Source organism: Aegilops tauschii, chromosome 5, assembly GCF_002575655.3.
Source record: "Aegilops tauschii subsp. strangulata cultivar AL8/78 chromosome 5, Aet v6.0, whole genome shotgun sequence".
Taxonomy (NCBI): Eukaryota; Viridiplantae; Streptophyta; class Magnoliopsida; order Poales; family Poaceae; genus Aegilops; species Aegilops tauschii.
The window spans coordinates 430,563,459-430,585,956 of record NC_053039.3 but is presented as its reverse complement, the minus strand read 5'-3'; the positions used below and the strand labels follow the sequence as shown (position 1 = coordinate 430,585,956).

The 22,498-nt window shown below is 52.4% G+C and overlaps 1 protein-coding gene and 1 non-coding gene across 2 annotated transcripts in view; both read left to right on the top strand.

The window, feature by feature from the left end:
- LOC109737446 (cytochrome b561, DM13 and DOMON domain-containing protein At5g54830-like) overlaps nucleotides 1–21,050 on the top strand; it is a 38,733-nt gene extending 17,683 nt beyond the window's left edge. Inside the window, exon 2 of the mRNA XM_073498031.1 lies at nucleotides 20,108–21,050. Within this exon, the coding sequence (XP_073354132.1) occupies nucleotides 20,108–20,924 (817 nt within the window). The 3' untranslated portion in view covers nucleotides 20,925–21,050. The remainder of the gene's footprint in view (nucleotides 1–20,107) is intronic.
- LOC109737447 (uncharacterized) lies at nucleotides 18,320–19,714 on the top strand. Its single transcript, XR_002226594.4, has 3 exons — nucleotides 18,320–19,163; nucleotides 19,250–19,314; nucleotides 19,417–19,714. It is a non-coding gene; the product is annotated as an uncharacterized protein (transcript).
- Nucleotides 21,051–22,498: the final 1,448 nt, after the last annotated feature.

Genomic DNA, 22,498 nt, shown 5'->3' with positions numbered 1-22,498 from the left:
ATGAGACATGCGAACCATGTCTATTGGTATATATGCATGAAGAAACTCCATGCAGATGGATCGTTTGGACTCACTTGATTTTGAATCACTTGAGACATGCAAATCATACCACATGGGCAAGATGACTGAAAGGCCTCGTTTTCAGTGAGATGGAACAAGAGAGCAACTTATTGGAAGTAATACATTTTGATGTATGCAGTCTAATGAGTGCTGAGGCATGTAGTGGATATCGTTGCGTTCTTACTTCACAGATGATTTGAGTAGATGCTGAGTGTATTTACTTGATGAAACACAAGTCTGAATTATTGAAAGGTTCAAGTAATTTCAGAGTGAAGTTGAAGATCGCCGTGACAAGAGGATAAAATGTCTGTGATATGATCATAGAGATGAGTATCTGAGTTACGAGTTTGGCACACAATTAAGACATTGTGGAAAGTGTTTCACAATTAACACCGCCTGGAACACCATAGTGTGATGGTGTGTCCGAACATCATAACTGCACCCTATTGGATATGGTGCATACCATGATGTCTCTTATCGAATTACCACTATCGTTTATGGGTTAGGCATTAGAGATAACCGCATTCACTTTAAAAGGGGCACCACGCAATTCCGTTGAGACGACACCATTTAGAGAAACCTAAGTTGTCGTTTCTTAAAAGTTTGGGGCAGCGAAGCTTATGTGAAAAAGTTTCAGGCTGATAAGCTCGAACCCAAAGCGGATAAATACATCTTCATAAGAATACCCAAAACAGTTGGGTATACCTCCTATTTCAGATCTGGAAGCAAAAGTAATTGCTTCTAGAAACGAGTCCTTTCTCGAGGAAAAGTTTCTCTCGAAAGAATTGAGTGGGAGGATGGTGGAGACTTGATAAGGTTATTGAACCGTCACTTCAACTAGTGTGTAGCAGGGCACAAGAAGTTGTTCCTATGGCACCTACACCAATTGAAGTGGAAGCTTATGATAGTGATCATGAAACTTCGGATCAAGTCACTACCAAACCTCGTAGGACGACGAGGATGCGTAATACATCAGAGTAGTACGTGATCCTGTCTTGGAAATCAAGTTGTTGGACAACGATGAACCTACGAGCTATGGAGAAGCGATGGTGGGCCCATATTCCGACAAATGGTTAGAAGCCATGAAATCCGAGATAAATAGATCTTTGAGAAGAAGACGGACGTGGACGGTAATGTTACCGTCTACGAAGCTCGACTTGTGGCAAAGAGTATTTCCACAAGTTCAAGGAGTTGACTACGATGAGATTTTCTCATCCGTAGCGATGCTTAAGTCCGTCGGAATAATGTTAGCATTAGCTGCATTTATGAAATCTAGCAGATGGATGTCAAAACAAGTTTCCTTACCAGTTTTCGTAAGGAAAGGTTGTATGTGATACAATCAGAAAGGTTTTGTCGATCCTAAGGATGCTAAAAGGTATGCTAGCTCCAGCAATCCTTCCATGGACTAGAGCAAGCATCTCGGAGTCAGAATATACGCTTTGATGGAGTGATCAAAGTTTTTGGGTTTATACAAAGTTTGTTAGAAACTTGTATTTACAATAAAGTGAGTGGGAGCGCTACAACATTTCTGATAAGTATATGTGAATGACATATTGTTGATCCGAAATGATGTAAAATTTCTGGAAAGCATAAAGGGTTGTTTGAAAGGAGTTTTTCAAAGGAAGACCTGGATAAAAGCTGCTTACATATTGGGCATCAAGATCTATGGAGATAGATCAAGACGTCTGATGATACTTTCAAGGAACGCACACCTTGACATGATTTTGAAAGAGTTCAAAATAGATCAGCAAAGAAGGAGTTCTTGGCTGTGTTACAAGGTGTGAATATTGAGTAAGACTCAAGACCTGACCACAGCAGAAGAGAGAGAAAGGACGAAGGTCGTCCCCTATGCTTTAGACGTAGGCTCTACAGTATGCTATGCTGTGTACCGCACTTGAAGTGTGCCTTGCCATGAGTTGGTCAAGGGGTACAATAGTGATCCGGGAATGGATCACATGACAGCGGTTGAACTTATCCTTAGTGGACTAAGGAATTTTCTCGATTATGGAGGTGAAAAGGAGTTCGTCGTAAAGGGTTACGTCGATGCAAATTTAGACGCTAATCCGGATGACTCTGAGTAGTAAACCGGGTTCGTATAGTAGAACAATTATTTGAAATGGCTCCAAATAGCGCGTGGTAGCATCCACAAGATGACATAGATATTCGTAAAGCACACTCAGATCTGAAAGGTTCAGACCCGTCGACAAATAACCTCTCTCACAAGCATAACATGATCAAACCAGAACTCATTGAGTGTTAATCACATAATGTTGTGAACTAGATTGTTGACTCTAGTAAACTCTTTGGATGTTGGTCACAAGGTGATGTGACCTGTCAGTGTTAATCACATGGTGATGTGAACTAGATTATTGACTCTAGTGCAAGTGGGAGACTGTTGGAAATATGCCCTAGAGGCAATAATAAATAGGTTATTATTATATTTCCTTGTTCATGATAATCGTTTATTATCCATGCTAGAATTGTATTGATAGGAAACTCAGATGCATGTGTGGATACATAGACAACACCATGTCCCTAGTAAGCCTCTAGGAGACTAGCTCGTTGATCAATAGATGGTTACGGTTTCCTGACCATGGACATTGGATGTCGTTGATAACGGGATCACATCATTAGGAGAATGATGTGATGGACAAGACCCAATCCTAAGCCTAGCACAAGATCGTGTAGTTCGTTTGCTCAGAGCTTTTCTAATGTCAAGTATCAGTTCCTTAGACCATGAGATTGTGCAACTCCCGGATACCGTAGGAATGCTTTGGGTGTACCAAACGTCACAACGTAACTGGGTGACTATAAAGGTGCACTACATGTATCTCCAAAAGTGTCTGTTGGGTTGGCACGAATCGAGACTGGGATTTGTCACTCCGTGTAAACGGAGAGGTATCTCTGGGCCCACTCGGTAGGACATCATCATAATGTGCACAATGTGACCAAGGAGTTGATCACGGGATGATGTGAGTTACGGAACGAGTAAAGAGACTTGCCGGTAACGAGATTGAACAAGGTATCGGGATACCGACGATCGAATCTCGGGCAAGTAACATACCGATAGACAAAGGGAATTGCATACGAGATTGATTGAATCCCCGACATCGTGGTTCATCCGATGAGATCATCGTGGAACATGTGGGAGCCAACATGGGTATCCAGATCCCACTGTTGGTTATTGACCGGAGAACGTCTCGGTCATGTCTGCATGGTTCCCGAGCCCGTAGGGTCTACACACTTAAGGTTCGATGACGCTAGGGTTATAGGGAAAGTATGTACGTGGTTACCGAATGTTGTTAGGAGTCCCGGATGAGATCCCGGACGTCACGAGGAGTTCCGGAATGGTCCGAAGGTAAAGATTTATATATGGGAAGTCCTGTTTTGGTCAACGGAAAAGTTTCGGGTGAAATCGGTAATGTACCGGGACCACCGGGAGGGTCCCGGGGGTCCACCAAGTGGGGCCACCAGCCCCAGAAGGCTGCGTGGGCCAAGTGTGGGAGGGGACCAGCCCCAGGTGGGCTGGTGCGCCCCCTCCACCAAGGCCCAAGGCACATGGGAGAGTGGGAGGGAGCAAACCCTAGGTCCAGATGGGCCTTAAGGCCCACCCTAGTGGCGCCCCCCCTCTCCTCCCCTTGGCCGCCCCCTTGGATGGGATCTAGGGCTGGCCGCCTCCTCTTGGGGGTGGAAACCCTAAGGGGGGCGCAGCCCCCTCCCCCCTTATATATAGTTGAGGTTTGGGCTGCCCAAGACACACGAGAACGTCTCTCTTTCGGCGCAGCCCTACCCCTCTCCCTCCTCCTCTCCCGCGGTGCTTGGCGAAGCCCTGCGGGATTGCCACGCTCCTCCATCACCACCACACCGTCGTGCTGCTGCTGGATGGAGTCTTCCCCAACCTCTCCCTCTCTCCTTGCTGGATCAAGGCGTGGGAGACGTCACCGGGCTGCACGTGTGTTGAACGCGGAGGCACCGTTCTTCGGTGCATAGATCGGAATCAACCGCGATCTGAATCGCTACGAGTACGACTCCCTCATCCGCGTTCTTGCAACGCTTCCACATTGCAATCTACAAGGGTATGTAGATGCACTCCCCTTCCCCTCGTTGCTAGATTACTCCATAGATTGATCTTGGTGATGCGTAGAAAATTTTGAATTTCTGCTACGTCCCCTAACACTTCCAGCAGGTTAACGCCGTCTTCTCGCGCTTCCTTGGCCTCCGCCTCCGTGTACATGGTGACCCGAGATGAGTCGAACTCAATGTTAGTTGGGATGATAGCCTCGGCACCATATACAAGGAAGAAAGGGGTGAAGCCGGTTGACTTGTTCGGGGTAGTACGCAGACTCCAGAGGACGGCCGGCAGCTCATCGAGCCAGCAGCCGGCCAACGCTCCAGTGGTACGACCAGTCGAGGCTTGATGCCGGAGAGGATGAGGCCGTTTGCTCGCTCGACTTGGCCGTTTGACTGCGGGTGGGCTACGGACGCTAAGTCCAGTCGGATGCTCTGTGTCGCACAGAAACGTGGCAGTGCTCCTTTGGCAAAATTCATGCCATTGTCGGTGATGATGCTGTGTGGTACGCCATACCAGGTGGTGATATCTGCAATGAATGTCATGACAGTCGGCCCGTTCAGCTTCTTGATTGGCTTCGCTTCAATCCACTTGGTGAATTTGTCCAAGGCGACAAGCAGATGTGTCATGCCGCCGCGCGCCGTCTTGAATGGGCCCACCATGTCCAGTCCCCAGACGGCAAAGGGCCAGGTGAGGGGGATGGTCTTGAGTGCAGAAGCCGGCAGGTGTTGCTTGGAGCTGAAGACTTGGCACCCTTTGCAGTATTTGACTAATTCCTTGGCGTCTTCCAAAGTAGTCGGCCAGAAGAACCCATGGCGGAAAGCTTTGGCGACAAGTGATCTTGAGGCCGCGTGGTGGCCGCATTCGCCTTGGTGGATGTCCTTGAGGATTGCTATGCCCTTCTCTGGCTCGACGCAGCGCTGGAAGACTCCAGTGACGCTGCGCCTAACGAGTTCTCTGTTTACTATTGTGTATGATCCGGCTCGGCGTTGAACTTGTCTTGCCGAGATCTTGTCAGTCGGCAGCTCTCTGTTTACCAGGAAGTTGAGGATGGGTTGGGCCCATGATGGAGCTGTGACTTCTTCTATTGCCAATACGGCTACCGCGACCAGGGTGGGTGGGTTGGGTGGTGAAGAGTTGGAGTCGGCCACCGCCTATTGTGTCGTTGCAGTCCCCGGGCTGACTGCTGCAGTCCCCGGGCCGGGTTCTGAAGCCCCCGAGCCGGGTGCGACTACGGCAGTCCCCGAGCCGCCTGTCGAAGTCCCCGAGCCGCCTGCTGGGTTCCCCAAGTCGGATCCAACTGCATCAGGGTCATGCGGTACGAAGATGGAGTCTGATTCTGGAGACGGCTTGACAGACGGTTTGAGGAGGTGTTGGAGAGAGATGCCGGTTGGGATAGCTTGTCGGGTGGAACCGATTCGTGCCAGGGCATCTGCTTGCTCGTTGTCGGCCCGTGGCACGTGGAGGAACTCGCATCCTTCAAAGTATCCGCTGATTTGCTGAACGAGGAATCGGTAGCTCGCCATGTTTGCGTCCTTGGCATCCCAGTCGCCAGATGATTGTTGGACTACCAAATCCGAGTCGCCATAGCACAGGATCCGGCGGATGCCGAGCTCTTTGGCTAGCCGGAGCCCATGTATGAGCGCCTCGTACTCGGCCACGTTGTTGGAGGCGGCAAAATGAATTTGCAATGTGTATCTGAGTTTGTCGCCCTTGGGAGAGGTGAGGACGATGCCGGCTCCCAAGCCAGTGTGCATCTTGGATCCATCGAAGTGCATCCGCCAATGAGTGGAGTCGGGAGCCGGCAGTAGGTACTGGGTCTTGGCCCAGTCGACAAGGAAGTCGGCCAATGCTTGGGACTTGATGGCGGTGCGAGGCTGGTAGAAGATCGTGTAAGGAGCCAGCGCAATGGCCCACTTGGCCACCCGGCCGGATGCATCCCGGCTGCCTATGATCTCGGCAAGCGGGGCAGTACATACGACCGTGATGGGGTGCTCTTGAAAGTAGGGCTTCAGCTTCTTGGCGGCGAAGTATACTCCATAGCACATCTTCTGGTAGTGCGGGTAGTTTTGCTTCGAGGTGGACAGTACTTCGCTCAAATAATACACCGTCCTCTGGACTAACTGAGCCCGGCCTTCTTCTGGGCGTTGGACCACAATAACTGTGCTGACCACTCAGCTAGTCGCGGCAATGTAAAGGAGCATTGGCTCTTTCTCAGTTGGCGCCGCCAAGACAGGTGGCGTGGTCAGCATCTTCTTCAACTCGTGAAAAGCTTGGTCTGCTTGGTCGTTCCACTCGAAGTGGGTGGACTTTTTCATGAGTCGGTACAGGGGGAGAGCCTTCTCTCCTAGCCGGCTGATGAAGTGGTTCAGGGAGGCCAGGCACCCGATAAACTTTTGGACGTCTCACAGCTTGGTAGGAATCTCCATTCTCTCTATGGCCTTGATCTTCACTGGGTTGCACTCGATGCCGCGTTCGGAGACCAAGAAGCCTAGAAGTTGGCCGGCTGGTACTCCGAACACGCATTTCTCAGGGTTGAGCTTGATCTGAAACCGGCGCAAGTTGTCGAATGTTTCTCTGAGGTCTTCCAGCAGGGTGCCGCGCTTCTCCGTCTTCACCACAATATCGTCTACATAGACGTGGGCATTTCTGCCAAGTTGCTTGAGGAGGCATTTCTGCATGCAACACTGAAAAGTGGCACCGGCATTTCTCAAGCCGAATGTCATAGTTAGGTAGTAGAAAGCTCCGAATGGTGTGATGAAGGCGGTCTTCAGGCGGTCGGCTGGATCCAACTTGATCTGATGGTAGCCTGAGTAAGCATCCAAGAAACTCAACAACTCGCATCCGGCTGTGGAGTCTATCACTTGATCGATTCGAGGGACGGAAAACGGATCTTTGGGGCAGGCTTTGTTGAGGCTGGTATAATCTATACACATGCGCCATTTATTGTTTTTCTTCAATACAAGGACCGGGTTGGCAAGCCATTCTGGAAAAAACACCTCCATAATGAAGCCGGCTGCCAGAAGCCGGGCTATCTCTTCTCCTACAATCCTTCTCTTTTCCTCCGACAGTCGGCGGAGAGGTTGTTTGACTGGTTTTGCGTCTGCTCGGACATGTAGCTTGTGCTCGGCGAAATCCTTCGGAACACCCGGCATGTCCTTTGGGGACCATGCAAAGATGTCCCGATTCTCACGGAGGAAATCGACGAGCTCGCCTTCCTATTTGCTGTCCAGGTTTGCTCCAATGACGGCAAACCTCTCCGGGTTCTCTGGGTCCAGAGGTATCTTCTTTGTTTCCTTGGCCGGCTGGAAGGAGCCTTGAGCATCATATTCCTTGGGGTTAGGGGACAGGGCCGGCTGCTTGCCGGCCATGGCCATGACTCGGTCCAGCATCTTTTTTTCTTCGACAATCACGAGGGACTCGGCCAGCCGGCTGCTGGCTGCAGCACACTCAGAGGATTTCTTGTAGTCTCCGGCTATGGTGATGATCCCCTTTGAACTAGGCATCTTCATCTTGAGGTAGGCGTAGTGGGGCACAACCATGAACTTGGCCAGGGCAGGTCGGCCAAGCAACGCGTGGTAAGGGCTCTCTAGATCCACCACTTCAAACCAGACTGCTTCTCGGCGGAAGTGATCCTTGTCTCCGAAGAGAACATCTATCTTGATCTTGCCGATTGGTGAGCAGGACAGGCCGGGTATGATGCCATGGAACACAGTCCGGCTTGGCATGAGTTGCTTCGTCTTGATGTTCAGCTTCTCCATGGTGTCGCGGTACAGTATGTTGATCCTGCTCCCACCATCAATCAGTACTCGAGAGAAACGGGCAGCTCGCCTTTCTGTCACGAGGGTGGCGTCCAACACCAATGCATAAGAGCCGGGAGACGGCATCACCTCTGGGTGATCGGCCCGGCTCCAGCTGATAGGCTTCTCAGACCAATGCATAAACTCTAGGTTGTTAGATGCGACCGCGTTGACTTCTTGGTGTTGTCGGTGCCTACTGCGTCTGTTTTCAGTTTGGCTTGTAAAGACGACGTAGGCGGCATGCTCGTCCGGAAACTCGTCTTGAATGGCTCCGACTGCTGGTCGAGCAGCCGGCTGCTGATGGGCTGGTGGTGGCTGGCCAGCAGGTGGAGGCGGCACCAGCCCTTCGCCTTTGGAGATTCGCGTGAGCCAATGACACTTCCGAGTCGTGTGGTTGGGCGGCTTCGCGCCGCTGTGGAACTTGCAGGGGGCATCAAGGGTTTGCTCGTAGGAGAAAGCCGGCTGCCAAGCCGGCCTGCCGCCCTTCTGCTTCTTGGGCATGGGCCGCCCTTCAGGTTGTTCGTCTTCGACTGTGGCTACTTGCCAACTGGTGGAAGGCGGCATAGGGGCCTTGCGCTTGTTGTCGTTTGGGTACGGGCGTCGATTGGAGTCACCGGCCGGCGTCTTGGGAGCCGGAGCGAGCACCTTTCCAGAGGCATCCACTCGAAGCTCAGTCTTCATTGAAGAGTCGGCCGTGGCGTACTTGTCTGCTATGATCAGCAGCTCGTCGAGGGTAGTCGGCTCGTCGCAGAGGAGCCGGTGCTTGATGAGGGTGCCCTCTCGGCACCCGGCGGTGAAGTACTCTATGGCTTGAACCTCGTGAACCCCTTCGCAGGAGTTGCGGAGCTCGGCCCAACGCGTGAGGTAGTCACGAGTTGATTCGTTAGGCCCTTGGACGCACAAGGAAAGCTGGCGGGGCTTGGGAGGCCGCTTGTATGTGCTGGTGAAATTGCGGATGAAGACTTCCGTGAAGTCTAGCCAGGTGTTGACGCTGTAGGGCTTGAGGCTATTCAACCAGGTGCGTGCCGTGCCTTGAAGCATGAGCGGGACGTACTTCACGGCAACGCGCCTGTTGCCGTTTGCTATGTGGATTGCGGTGGAGTAATCGATCAACCAGTCTTCCGGCTTCACGGAGCCGTTGTATTTTGGCGTGTCTCTTGGGAGTGAGAACCCTTTGGGAAAGGGCTCGTCGTGGATGCGGGGGCCAAAGCAAGGCGGGCCGACATCATCTTCTTCTTCTAGCGCCAGGGATCGCGCTAGGCGGTCGATCCGGTGGCGGGCGTCATTCTCGCCGACCCCTTCGCGGTGGCCTAGTCGGTCGCCGAGAGTCGGATGCGTAATAGGCGGCGGGGTGGGATATCTCTTCCCACGAGGCGGGGGAGGAGGCGGATTGCCTCGTCGTTCCACAGCTCGGGGGCGGCCTTCTGCGTCGCGCTCGATGGTGAGCCGAGTCCGACTGCGGCTAGCAGCCGGCTCCTTGTCTTTTCTCCCGCGGGCGCCGCTTGCAGTCGGCGTCCGGGATGTCGTGCCGTGCTCTCGGCGTGGGGGACGACTTTCAGCGCGGGCGCCGGCTTCATGCCGCTCTGCGGCCGCGTTGATCAGCTGCTGGATGCGTCTAGTCATGTAGGGGAGCTCGTCGGCCTTCAGCCCGTTCAACGGCCGCCTGAGCGGCACGCAGGTTCTCGAGTGGCGTGGCGTAGACTGGGCGGTCTGCTCCCAGCATGCTGGCGATGGCCGCGCCGCGCTTCTTGACGATGCCGACTCGGCTCGGCCCGCCAGGAGGCGGCGTACCAAAGGCGGCGCGGTCGACTTCGCGCTGGTGAGCCTCAATGAGGCGTCCCATGGATGCTATCTTCTGGCCCTCCGCGATGAGGGCGAGGCGGCGTGCCTCCAGTGTCTTGGTGTCGGCGTCGGCCGGAATGGGGGCGGACAGGTCATGTAGCGCCGCTTGTAGGGCGTCGTGGGCGTTCTCGCCTGAGACGGCACCATGGCTGATGACCAGCACCTCAGTGATAGTGCTGCCGCCACTGTCGGCTCGAGGAAGAGGGTCGTCGATGATCACCACGTTGGTGGGGAAGGCGTCAAGCGATGCCGTGTCGGAGTCGACAAGCATCGGGTCGGTGGAGCCGACCGACTCCAAATCCACAGCAGGCTCGCTGGAGACGTGAAGCTGATCGAGGAGGCTGACGAGGCGGCTCTCGGGGTAGTCTGTGCCCGCGTCGGACGCAGACTCGTCGGAGATGCGAGCCTCGCCAAGAAGATTGGGGAGGCAGCTCGCCGCGCAGGCGTCGTCGACGCCTTGCAGCGCGTCGGGGCAAGCGCCATCGGGCGTGCCGGGCTGGCTACGCTCGCTGGGAAGGAAATGGGTTCCCGTCCAGAACAGGTCTCCGGACGACGGTGCACCTGGCCCCATGGTGGGCGCCAAATGTTGGGTGGTAGGTGCGACATATGCCAACGGGTGGCTTATCATTGTGGGAGCCAGTAAGACATTGCCGGTGCCTGGAAATGAGATAAGGCGAAGACATGCACGCCGGCGAATCTTACCCAGGTTCGGGACTCTCCGTGGAGATAACACCCCTAGTCCTGCTCTGCGGGGTCTCCGCATGATCACTAGATCAACACAAGTGGCTACAAGTGGCTCCTTGAGCTGTTCGGCTAGAGGAAGAAGAAGGGCAAGGCTAGCTCTCCTCTTCTCTCTATGTGGTGTCTAAAACTCTAAGAGATCAATCCTTTGCATGGGTGCCCTGGGGGGTTTACATAGGCCTACCCCCCAGGGGTACAATGGTAATCCGGCTGGATGCGGGTCCAGGCCGTCAGTGTCTGTATCCGCCGGCTTCTCCGCCGGCCGCTGGGGCCCGCCGACTGGTGGGTCCCGCCGGCTGCCGGCCTCTTGGCCGACAGGCCGGCCCCACCGCTTGGGGGTCTTGCCGGCGGCTGGTTACTGTAGCCTCACCCCTGATGACAAGGGCTTTGCCGAGGTAAGCATGGCTACAGTGCCGCCGTAGGTAGCCGGCTATTGGGAGCCGGCTACACCCCAGGCCGACTAGGGGGGAGGGGCTTGGCCGCCTTCGAGCGTCTCTCTGGCTGAAGGGGCCCGCCGCCCACGTGCCGTACTGACAGCCTGTCGTGGGTGGCGTCATGGTCAACATGGCAACAGTGCTGCGCCGGACGGGGGATGGCCGACCCGTACGGCGCACTGTGGCCATGCGTGCTCCGGGATTCGGGGGTGGCAGGCTTTACTGTAGCCACGCCCCGTCTCGTCACCGTTATGTGGGTGCAGTCCTTGAGGGTGCAATCTTGGCCGCTTGCCGGGAGCCGGCCCTCTTGTGGCCGGCATCATGGAGTCGGTCTTCTTGTGGCCGGCTTCTTGGAGTCGGCCTTCTTGTGGCTCTCTTCGGGAGGGTATTAGGGCCGGGCCGCCTTCCAGTAGTCGGCCTGTGAGATAGCCGGCCAGGGGAAGGCGGCCCTGTGCTTTGGGTGCTTGAAGGCTCGATCGACCCGATAATTTTTGAAGAGCCAGGGGGAGTCGGTTAGGCTACCCGTGGTCATTTACTCCGACAACGTGACCTGGAGGCGCAGCTACAACTCGCGTGTGAGGACGACGAACCACGGTCCTTTGCAGAGGCCAAGAGAGATGCGGCATGGCGCGCCGCAATGTAGTTGGAGATGGATGCGGTCGAGCAAAACCGCACCTGGGAGCTCGCTGACCTCCCTCGTGGTCACCACGCAATCACCCTTAAGTGGGTGTTCAAGCTGAAGAGGGATGGAGCCGGCGCCATCATCAGGCACAAGGCTCGCCTGGTGGCCCGAGGCTTCTCGCAGCAGGAAGGAGTCGACTTCGACGACGCCTTCGCTCCCGTGGCACGGGTGGAGTCCGTGCGACTTCTCCTTGCGCTGGCTGCCCAGGAGGGCTGGCGTGTCCATCACATGGATGTCAAGTCGGCATTCCTCAATGGCGACTTGAAGGAGGAAGTCTACGTGCAGCAGCCACCGGGATTTGCGATTCCCGGCCAGGAGGGCAAGGTACTCCGCCTGCGCAAGGCTCTCTATGGCCTACGGCAGGCACCTAGGGCGTGGAACGCCAAGCTGGACTCCACGCTAAAGAAGATGGGCTTCGAGCAAATCCCGCATGAGGCTGCCGTCTACCGACGGGGCAGTGGAGGAAATGCCCTGCTAGTGGGCGTCTATGTTGACGACTTGGTGATCACCGGCACCAAAGATGCAGAGGTGGCGGCGTTCAAGGAAGACATGAAGGCCACCTTCCAGATGAGTGATCCGACTGAGGTATCACTTCATCCGCAGCTATGTGGAAGAAGGGAGCATCGAGGCGAGCTACATCAACACCACGGACCAGCTCGCAGACCTGCTCACCAAGCCTCTTGGGAGGGTCAAGTTCCTCGAACTTTGCTCCAGGATCGGGATGATTCAACTTTCCCACAAGACAACGTACAAGACTTAGGGGGAGAATGATGGATAAGTCTGTGTACTAGGGTCATTGTGGGGCTGCAGCACATGGTCCTTGTGGCAGTTAGGATAGAGTTCCTGACCATCAAGGACTGGCAGTTAGGATAGCATCTTAGACTGGCATCTTAGACTAGCATCTTAGACTGGCATCTTAGCAGCATCTCAGCATATGCTTGGCTGGCTAGCAGCCTATAAGAGCATCTCTAGTGGATCATCTATATGGACGTGTATAGCAAATATACACGATGCGAGCTAAAAAACTGCTCCCAGCGACTCGTGTAAAAGGGCGTGTAAACATCCACGCCCAGGCCACGACGGTACGAGGCGTGAAAATATACACGAGCAAGCCACGCTCGTGAGCTCGCGAAAAGGAGACCGCTGCTTCGTCCCGCGCCCGCCCGGAGGAAGGATCGGAGGAGTTCGCCCCAGGTCGCCGTTGCGTTTCTAATATACACGTCCTAATTTATACGTTCCACTGAAAAACTGGGAGGTGTATAATTTAGCAAGGTGTATATGGACGTGTATATGGAGATATACACGTTCAAATTTACACCATCCACTAGAGATGCTCTAAGTATGTATCCCCAACCCCTCAGGTTGGTATGGCATTGTGTGAGAAATAAACCAGGGAAAATTGCCCCAACTCTCCTAGCGTCATCCACAACTATCAATGCTCATGTTCAAAGGTCTAACATCCGCAAGCCGCCGCCGCCGCACTCTCTCTCTCGCTCCCATCCGCAAGCCGCCGCCGCCGCCGCACACCGTCCCATCCCCGTCGCCGCAAGCTGCTGGATCCCCGGACCGCCATCCTCATGGGCCACAGGATCCCCGCCGCCTCCATCCTCACGGGACGCAGGATCCCCACCGCAGGCCACCTCCATCCTCGTCGGCTGCTGGATCCCCTGCCAAGCACCGCCGCTGCCGTCTCCAGCAAGCACTGCCGCCGTCGTCTCCATCTCGTTCTTCCTCCAAGGCTTCACGTCACCGGAGCAGCACCGCCACCATCACCACGCCGGAGCAGCACCGCTGCCATCCTCTATCTCACCAAGGTGACTCTCATTTCTTTCTCCCATTTTCCAGCCTTTCTATTTGGTTCACAACAGTAGAAGTGTAGAATAGCTGAGAGATGTGTTGAACTAGCTATTTTGTGTGATCTTGTGTAGATGAGTTCACCGGTGGATAGTTCCTTGTTAAACGTGATGTATAGTTAGGATTCTGGTTGTTAGGCTAGCTGTAGATAAGGGCAGATCACGCCATCAGTTGTAACCCTAACAACCTTGTACTTATCCTTTGTACGTACGTGTATAAATATATGAGGAGGCCGGTGGTCATCATCACGGCAAATCATTCGTTCTGACTTGGTATTCAGAGCAATAAGATCTAATCCTACCCACCATGGCCGGCTCCAACGCTGCTCCCATCACCAACACTTCCGGCGCCCTTTCCACCGTCAACGCCGGCACCCTTGCCGCCGGCTCCTCCTCCTCCGCTCCAATCTCCGTCACCACTCTCGGCAACCTCATCACGCTGCGCCTTACCCGGGACAACTTCCTGATGTGGAAGACTCAAGCCGTCCCTGCCCTCGCCTCGAACGGTTTGTTCGGCTATGTTGCCGGCACCGAGGAAGCGCCGCCGCAGACCCTCATAGAGGGCACTGGCGATGCAGCTGTCGAGGTCGCCAACCCGGAGTTCCTTCGCTGGTTCCAGAAGGATCAGCTCGTCATGATCGCGCTCCTCGTCTCCATGACCGAGAATATACTTGGGCAGATGACCCAGCTCACCACTTCTGCTCAGGTCTGGACTACTCTTCATGAGTTGTTTGCATCACAAAATTGTGCTCGTATCATGCAGTTGCGCTACCAGCTATCCAATCTGAAGAAGAAAGACCTCACCGCCTCGGAATACTACCGCAAGATGCGGGGCTTCGCCGACGCCATGGCTTCCATCGGCAAGCCGCTCGACGATGACGAGGTGCTGGGCTACATACTCGCCGGACTAGGTCCTGAGTTCGAGCCTCTGGTCGCGTCCATCACGGCGCGCAACGACCCCATCAGCCTCAGCAGCTTCTATGCCTTCTTCCTCAGCGCCGAACTTCGCCTCGAGCAGCAGGCATCGTCCGGCAACATCCATCCGTCCGCAAATGTTGCTGCGCGCCACATTGATGGTCATCGTGGCGGACAAGGCGGCCAAGGCGCACGCGGCGGACACGGCGATCAGGGCGGACGTGGTCGCGGAACGCGCGGCCGCGACAACGGCCGGACTAACCTAAAGTGTCAGGTCTGCTCCAAGTTCGGCCACGACGCCCTCCACTGCCGCAACCGGTTCAACCACGCCTTCCAGCCAGAAGAGCAGCGTGAGCGCTCCGGCAACGTCGCCAACACCGGCCCAGGAGGCTCGTACTCCGTCGACACCGACTGGTATGTAGATACCGGCGCCACCGATCACCTGACGAGTGACCTGGACCGTCTCAGCTTCCATGAGAAGTATGGTGGCAAAGACAAGGTGCATGCAGCCAACGGAGCAGGTATGTCTATTGCGCATGTTGGTCATTCCACTATTCCCGGTTTATCCAAACCTCTGCACCTCCGTAACATTCTGCATGTTCCACACATCAACAAACACCTCCTGTCTGCACAAAAACTTGCCTATGATAATCATGCTTTTGCTGAATTCTATCCTGATCTTTTTCGTCTTAAGGACCAAGCAACGAAGGCGGTTCTTCTTCAAAGTAGATGCCGCAATGGTCTCTACCCGGTGCCAAGCTACAAGCAGTCGTCGCTCGTATCTGGTTCTCGAGCTCTCTCCAGCATCAGGCTATCTTCAGATTTATGGCATAAAAGATTAGGTCATCCGTCCAAAAGTATTGTCGATTCAGTTCTTAGGTTAAATAAATTTGCTTGTGCACCATCTACCGAGTCTAGTGTTTGTGATGCGTGTCAGCGCGCAAAAGTTCATCAGCTACCTTTTCGAGATTCTAATCATGTCACTTATACACCTCTTGAAATTATTCATTCGGATGTATGGGGCCCTGCTACTACTTCCGTTGGTGGTTTTAAATATTATGTGAGTTTTTTGGACGATTATAGCCGTTTTACATGGATCTATCTCCTTAAACGAAAATCCGATGTTGAACAAGCCTTCTACACCTTCCAAAAACATGTTGAACGCATGCTCGATGCAAAAATTAAAACTGTTCAGACGGATTGGGGCGGCGAGTATCGCCGTCTCTCCCGCTATTTCCAAAAAGAAGGCATCGCGCACCGGTTTCCTGTCCTCATACCTCACAACAAAATGGCATCGCAGAACGGAAACATCGTCATATCGTCGAAACAGGCATCGCTCTTCTCGCTCACTCCTCCCTCCCCGTTCGGTTTTGGGACGAGGCTTTTCTCACCGCTTGCTATCTCATAAATCGCATGCCCACTCGAGTCCTTCAAAACTCCACACCAGTCTCTTGTCTTTTTGGCGATAAACCAGACTATACATTTCTCCGTGCTTTCGGTTGCGCTTGTTGGCCGAACCTGCGCCCTTATAATAACCGCAAGCTAGAATTCCGGTCTCGGCAATGCGTTTTCTTGGGATATAGCTCCATGCACAAAGGCTACAAATGCTTAGATCGCTCTAGTGGTCGCATTTATATTTCTCGTGATGTCACTTTTGATGAACAAGTGTTTCCGTTCTCAACTAGCTCAGTAGTGCAAAAGTCCTCACCCATTCTTTCCACACCATCCTCTTTTTTTCCCATCACCGAGCCGGCTCTAATGGATGATCGCATGCGCAAATATGACATGACCTTGCTGCCTGATGCTTCGTGTAGCTCGTCTTTGTCTCCTGCAGGTACTCGCCAGGAGTTCACGTCGCCATGTGCGCCACGTAGCAGCCATACAGACGGGGGCCATGCAGATGTTTCAGCCGGACCCTCGGCCGTTCTCGTCACGCCGCCTGGATCGCGCAGCCCGGCTTCTCCTGTCAGCCGGCTTAGTCTAACGCCCAACCAGGCTGACGACGTCGACCCGGCCTGTTCGTCCACCGGAACTCCAGCGTCAGTACCGCCGGCGACCCCGTCGTCCGATGCTGCCGCGGAGGCTGAAGTTGCTTCGTCCAGCGCCCTGCATCCGATGACGACTCGCCTTCGCAACAACATCGTCAAGATGCTCGTGCCAAGCGATGGCACCGTCCGCTACGACCCTCGCCGTCGTGCGTTCCACGCGGAGCCTCGCTCATTTCGCGCCGCCCTTGCCGATGATCAGTGGCGGCCCGCGATGGAGTCTGAGTTCCAAGCTCTTCAACAAAACAAGACATGGTCATTGGTGCCTCGACCTCCCGGCAAAAATGTTATAGGCTGCAAATGGGTCTTCAAAGTGAAGCATAAGGCAGATGGCTCCCTCGACAAGTTCAAGGCACGGCTCGTCGCGCGCGGCTTCACTCAGCAGTACGGGCTTGATTACTCGGAAACATTCTCTCCGGTAGTCAAACCTGCCACCGTGCGCCTCGTCCTCTCGCTCGCTGTTTCCCGTGGCTGGCACTTCCGTCAAGTGGACATCAGCAATGCTTTCCTTCCCGGTGTCCTCACTGAAGAAGCTTACATGCAGCAGCCCCCCGGCTTTCAGGACGGCCAGACTATGTTTGCAAGCTCCACAAGGCGTTGTATGGCCTCAAACAGTCCCCTCGTGCATGGTATGCCCGTCTTAGTGAGCGTCTTCAGCAGCTTGGGTTTCATCCGTCAGCAGCCGATACATCTCTGTTCATCCTTGTTGATCGAGGTGTCACCATCTACATGCTTGTCTATGTGGATGATATCGTCATCGTGAGCTCATCTGCCTCTGCCATGCATAATCTGCTTCAGCGACTCTCGGATACCTTCCCTGTGAAAGACCTTGGTTCTCTGAATTATTTTCTCGGTATTGAAGTACTTCGCAATTCCGGGGGAATGACTCTTACTCAGACAAAATACGCCCTTGATTTGCTGCAGCGTACTGATATGGTGAATTGCAAAGCAATTTCAACACCCATGTGCACCCATGAGAAGCTCACTCGTGATGCTGGACATAAACTGAATGAGGATGAAGCTTTCAAGTACAGAAGCACCGTTGGAGCTCTTCAGTACTTAACTTTGACACGACCGGATCTCTCGTTCGCCGTGAACAAAGTCTGCCAGTTCTTGTCAAGGCCCACTAATGTGCACTGGGAAGCTGTTAAACGCATCTTGCGATTTGTGAAAGGGACAGTTGCGACAGGCCTGACCATCAGGCGCTCGCCATCAACTTTGATCAGTGTATTCACTGACGCTGATTGGGCTGGCTGCAGCGATGACCGAAGATCCACCAGTGGTTTTGCTGTCTTTTTTGGACCAAACCTCGTTTCATGGAGTGCGAGGAAACAGCCGACAGTCTCGCGTTCATCCACCGAAGCCGAATACAAGGCGCTTGCGAATGGAACCGCTGAAGCCTCTTGGATACAATCCTTGCTGAAAGAGTTGCACGTTCCGCAGCCTCGAGCACCCATTCTATGGTGTGACAACCTCGGTGCCACGTACCTCACTGCAAATCCGGTGTTTCATGCTCGTACTAAACACATTGAGGTGGATTTCCATTTTGTGAGAGAAAAGGTGGCCATGGGTGCACTTGACGTCCGGTTCATTGCCTCTGCTGATCAGGTAGCCGATGCATTTACCAAACCTCTCACGAAGGTCATGCTTGAGCGGCTGCGCACCAATCTCAACCTTGTGTCAGGATGAGATTGCGGGGGAATGTTAAACGTGATGTATAGTTAGGATTCTGGTTGTTAGGCTAGCTGTAGATAAGGGCAAATCACGCCATCAGTTGTAACCCTAACAACCTTGTACTTATCCTTTGTACGTACGTGTATAAATATATGAGGAGGCCGGTGGTCATCATCACGGCAAATCATTCGTTCTGACTTTCCTCGGCGCCGGCAATGCAAAGCTCAGCTGTACATGGAACTGAACATGACAAGTCATCCACTCCACAAGAAACAGGGGGTATAGATGGCATCGAGGCTGAGGCGACCCAAGGTACTAGTACAGAACCTGGACAAACTAAAAGGAGGAAACTTACATCTGAAGTATCGACAAAATATCTTCTATTCGTCTAGCAATACGAAAATGGTCTACTAGTGAGCATGTTCCTTTGCAAAAGATGTCTGAGGAAATGAAGACGAAGTTTGAGAAGTATTGGAAAGAAGTCCATGGTCTTATGTCTGTGGCAACAGTCCTTGATCCAAGATATAAGCTTCATACGTTGCAAGCTTTGTTTGTCTCTCTCTATGGGTTTGAACATGCAACTACAGAAGTGGAGAAAATTAGAAAGTTAATGGGTGATTTGTTGCTAGAATATCAAGCATCTGATGGTGGTGTGGGTACCTCGGAGTCACAGGTAGGTAGGAGTGTTTCTACCCAAGGTGGTGCTGCAGTAGATGAAATGGAGAATATATTTAAACAATATATGTCCTCGAAGTCTGTTACGAGTGCTTCTCATGTGCGGATAGAACTGGACTTATATTTGGAAGAGGAAATTATCCATAGGCCAGAGGGTCTCGACATCATCAATTGGTGGCAGTTTGGAGGTATCAAGTATCCTACATTGCGAAGAATGGCTCATGATATACTAGCCATTCCTGTAACAACCGTGCGTTGGAATCTGTCTTCAGTACTAGTGGGAGAATACTAAGTGCACATAGATGTTCACTTGCACCAAACATGACCGAAGCTCTTATGTGTATGCAAGCTTGGTCCCGTGCAGACATGTTAGGTGATAATCTAGTTGAATCATGACTCTTCTTTCCATACACAATATTATTTCCTTGCTAGATGTTAATATCTAAATCTATGCATCAGGGGATTGAAATTCTACTCTCTTTGCGGACTTCGAAACTGTTCTTAAGGATGACACAGAAATGATGGTAACAGATTCTACTTTTAGCAACTTAGCATGCCTTTTAATCTTAGATTTTAATGCAAATCTTGTTCTTTACTTTGAATGCTTCTATTTTCTTATGTTTCAGGAGGTTGATGATCAATCCATCCTAACTGAAGCCTGAAACATGATTGTATGATGTTGCTGCTGCTGCTTGGTTGCGACGAGAAGGCCGACGACCCGGCGTGCTACACTACTACCTGCTGTTATTTACATTTATCCATGGGCTGCTACACTGCTAGCTTGTTGGCACACAACTACTCAACCTGAACCTTGTATTTGTGCATTTGTGCTGCTGCTGAACCTTGTATTTCTGCTGCTATTTGTGCACCTGAACCTTGTATTTCTGCTCCTGAACCTTGTATTTGTGCTTCTGAAGACCTGCACCATGTATTTGTGATGCTATTTGTGCTCCTGAACCTTGTATTTGGCTTCCTGATACTGTGTTTTCTATTTGTTCTACTATATATTCACATTGATGGTTAGGAACTGAAGCTATTTGTGCATTTTTGCTGCTGTGTGAACCAATATTTGTTATATGAATTTTGCCACTACTCTGTTGTACACTGTACAAGAACACTATACAGCAGCCCGATGGGTACCCCATCGGGTTCGGGCGTGGGTCTGATCCTTCGCCCATGGGCAGGGTCGTGGGCGACTGGGTAGACCCATTTAGTAATCGGGCATGGGTTTGGTAGACATCGACCCGGGCAAACCCGACCCGACTGCCAGGTTTGGTAGACATCGACCCGGGCAAACCCGACCCGACTGCCAGGTTGACCTCTGAAGGTCATCTGGGCCATGGGCTCCCAGTGGTCATCTGGCCGACTGAGTGTGAAGAACATGCACTCTGTCACTAGCAACCGTCCGATCCGAATCCTTCTTCTCAGCGGCTTGGCGGAGGCGGTGGAGGATCTGCGGCCGGTGCTCGCCGTTCATGGTTTCATGATGTTTGTGGCATGGGGACTGCTGCTTCCAGGAGGAATCGTCGCAGCACGGTACCTGAAGCATGTGAAAGGGGATCTCTGGTTCCAGGCTCACACATATCTTCAGTACTCAGGCCTAGCTGTCATGTTCATGGGGGTTCTCTTTGCTGTGGCCGAGCTCCGGGGTTTCTCTTTCAAATCCACACATGCTAAAGTCGGCGCGATAGCATTTACATTCACTTGTATGCAGCCGGTAAATGCTTATCTCCGACCACACCAAGCGGAGAATGGAGAAATTTTATCAAGAAACAGGATCACCTGGGAATATCTACATACCTACACCGGGAGGACTGCTCTGGTAGCCGCTGTCACGGCACTCTTCACCGGGTTGCAGCATCTTGGGCACAGGTACGGCAGCAAGACGATCAAGGGACTTACATGTGGATTGGTTGTATGGGTTGTGAGTGCTGTATTGGTGGTGGCTTACCTCGAGTACATGAAGGTTAAGCGAAGAAGAGATGGCGCCGATGGCCTTATGCACAAATTTGTGCTCGGCAACACTGAGGAAGACGATTCAGTTGATCTTCTGCAGTCCGATAGGTTCGACAGTAAAATGGACTCAGGTTCGCCTGGATCGATGGAAGTGCAGCTTGAGCCACTCAAAGGATGAATATACCTTTTTCTATAGTAGTAAATATCAACATAAAGGATTTTAGTTCAGATTCTTTATAGATAGAACAAAGCGGAGATATAATATACATATATACATCTCAAGGTAGAAGGATTTTACTTGAGGTTCTCTATTGATACAACGTAGAAGGACCTCCTCTTTGGCTGCAGGAGAGGTATTATCATGCTGCCACATGGCTTAGAATAGGTGCTCTGTTTTTCAGAATAGGTGATCTGTTTTCATCTTTTTGAGCATAGGTCTCGTTCCTTTTTTCTAATCTTCTAACTTAGTGACTCATATGTATATCTGTACAATTTTGGTATATACTTCAAAGAGAAGATTGCTCTTTCTTACATGTTCAAAAAATAATCACATGATGCATTTGGTTTCATACCCAGTAAATCTTAACATCGGTCCATGACATACAGTAAAGTGAAGCTGTTAATATACATAATAAAGTAACCGAGTACTATTGTCAGATTACTTACCTTTGTGTTTTTTTGCGGGTCAGATTATTTACCTTTATATTCTTATATGTCCTACTTTTGACCCTTTTCAATTTCTAGATTCAGTTTTATACAAGTCGAACTCATAGGATTTGGCAATTTGGCACCAATAGAAGCTGGTCCAGTCTTAGGCTGATCGCCCCCTGATTAGCCTACTCAACAGATGTGATTATTTGATAACCAATCACACCAGATTACCATAAATTCATTTAGCTTCAGGTTAAGCGAACTCTCTGTTATTCGTGGTCCTGACGTGCAGATCTTGTTGGGGAACGCAGCATGCAATTTCAAAAAAAAATCTTACGCTCACGCAAGATCTATCTAGGAGATGCATAGCAACGAGAGGGGGAGAGTGTGTCCACGTACCCTCGTAGACCGAAAGCGGAAGCGTTAGGTTAGCACGGTTAATGTAGTCGAACGTCTTCGCAATCCAACCGATCAAGTACCGAACGTGTGGCACCTCCGAGTTCAGCACACGTTCAGCTCGATGATGTCCTTCGAACTCTTGATCCAGTAGGGGGTCGAGAGAGAGTTTCGTCAGCACGACGGCGTGGTGACGGTGATGGTGATATGATCCGCGCGGGGCTTCGCCTAAGCACTATGTGAATATGACCGGAGGAGTAAACTGTGGAGAGAGACGCCACACACGGCTTGGAATGGTGTATCTCCAAGGGGTGCCCTGCCCACATATATAAAGGAGGGAGAGGAGGAAGCCGGCCACCAGGGGGCGCGCCAAGCGGGGGGGGGGGGTCCTACTAGGACTCCAGTCCTAGTAGGATTCGCCCCCCTTTTTTTCCTTCTCTTGGAGGGGGAAAGAGGGAAGGAGAGGGAGAGGGGGAAAGGAAGGGGGGGCGCCCCCTTCCCCTTGTCCAATTCGGACAGCCTATGGGGGGGGGGGGCGTGCGCTACCCCTTGTGGGCCCCCCTCTATCACATCCCTAGTTCTGGTATGACCTAGGCTAGCTTTCATGTGAGCATCATGTTTAAAATTCAAATGAACTTGAAATGGGGGATGTTCAAACCCTACAATCAATGAAATTCAAATAGGTTCACTGAAAAATAATTTGAA